At 44.3% G+C, this 1,754-nt stretch overlaps 1 protein-coding gene across 1 annotated transcript; it reads right to left on the reverse strand.

Annotated features, from left to right (window-relative positions):
- Window positions 1–347: 347 nt before the first annotated feature.
- LOC144496056 (melanocortin receptor 5-like) lies at window positions 348–1,325 on the reverse strand. Its single transcript, XM_078217013.1, has one exon. The coding sequence runs from the start codon at window positions 1,323–1,325 to the stop codon at window positions 348–350; it is 978 nt and encodes a 325-aa protein (XP_078073139.1).
- Between the last annotated feature and the right edge of the window lie 429 nt (window positions 1,326–1,754).

Here is a 1,754-nt window from a genome sequence, read left to right on the forward strand (position 1 = left end):
GGATAAACACTTGGCACACCATAACATTCAGGGCTCTGGGCTAAGTGCTGGCAGCTGGGATTAGGTGGGAGTTCAGGTGTGTCAGTGCTGACTTGATAGGCTGAAAGGTCTCTTCTGTGTTGTATGATTCTGTGATTCTACGAAATGAGTGAAAGGAATCTCAGAGTCGCCACTGAATTTACACCATCTGGCAAGTGAAGTTTGTGAAGATATTGGAAATAATTTTGTTTGATTATGAGTAATACTCTTAAAGTTCAATTAGTAACTTATTGACTGTCAGATATTGATCATTCTCTTTCAGCCACAGGGGGAGGTTTGACAGAGAGCTGTCTTCATTCATTACAGTCTTACTTGTCAGAAAGTCCAACACAAGCTGCCCTTAAATTGTAGCAGCAGATTATCTCCCTGAATGTCTTCCGCATTTCTTGGCTACGGAAGGCGTAGATGAGTGGGTCAATGATTGAGTTACACATGATGAGGATCAAGTACAAATTGAAATGGGACATGAAACAGACGCAGTACAGGTTCCCGGGACAGGAGATCATGAGGATGAGGTGCAGGAAGAATGGAGCCCAGCAGATGATGAAAATGCCCAGTAGGATTGTTAAGGTGATGGCCCCCTTCATACTCGCTCTCTGGTGAATGGAGTTGTAACCGGACAGAGCCGCAATCCGCTTGGCGTGGGAGCGAGCCAGCAGAAACATGTGGCTGTAGAGGGACGCCATGAGGACCAACATGATGAAGAACATGGTGATGAGACAGATGACGACGGTTGGGCTTTCGGAGTAGACGATGAAGATGATACCACAGCCAGTGCAGAACATCCAGATACCTGCAATGATAAAAGCAGCTCGTTTCACTGTCATGATGTGGTGGTAGCGTAAAGCGTAAAATATGGTGACGTACCTATCGACAGCGATGGCCAAGAGGCTGCACATGGATGCCACAACAGAAATGCAGATCAACGAATCGAATACATTGTCCACCTGCTTGGCAAAGCTGTCCTCAACAATCAAATGTCTGTTGTTGAGCAAGGCTATTACAATGGTCTCCCATGCATTAGACACACTCACCAACATGTCTGCAACAGCTAGGCTGCAGACAAACAAATACATTGGGGAATGGAGGTTCTTGTTCTTAATAATTGCCGTAATGACTAAAATATTTTCCAGCAGGCTCATAATGCCCAGTGTTAGGAACACCTCAATGGCTACACTGACTTGTTCACATAAAGCAGAAGTCCTTTTCATCTTGTGCGAGACATCATCGGTGGGGGTTAGATTCTGCAGCCATGGTGCATGCGAGTGTAAATCTGTTAAATTCATGTTTAACATCTGCCCATCGAGGGAGGGATAGTCCTTCTGGCGCTTTCAATGTGAAATACTTATTGAGAAAGGTGCATCTCTTCCCTAAATGAGAAAAGGAAAAAGTTAAACTGAGCACTGCGATGTTTCTAGTTGAAATTTCACACACAAGTCTGGTTTTAAACTTTAAGAGGCTGTAACCGATAATTCTCTCTTTGCTCCGAGCAGCTGTTCTTATGGAAAGGCAGAAAGGTCTTGCACTTAATACATCATCTTTCACAATCTCAGGCCGTTTCGGAGCAGGCTCGAGGGGCCAAGTGGCCTACTCCTGCTCCTAATTTTTAATTTCTATGTAAAGTACTTTACAACCAATCGAGTACTTTTGTGAAGTCACTCTTGTAAGGTCGGAAATGTGCACAGCAAGATTCCAGTTAGAGCAGATAATGAGAT

This window comes from Mustelus asterias, chromosome 7, assembly GCF_964213995.1.
Source record: "Mustelus asterias chromosome 7, sMusAst1.hap1.1, whole genome shotgun sequence".
NCBI lineage: Eukaryota > Metazoa > Chordata > Chondrichthyes > Carcharhiniformes > Triakidae > Mustelus > Mustelus asterias.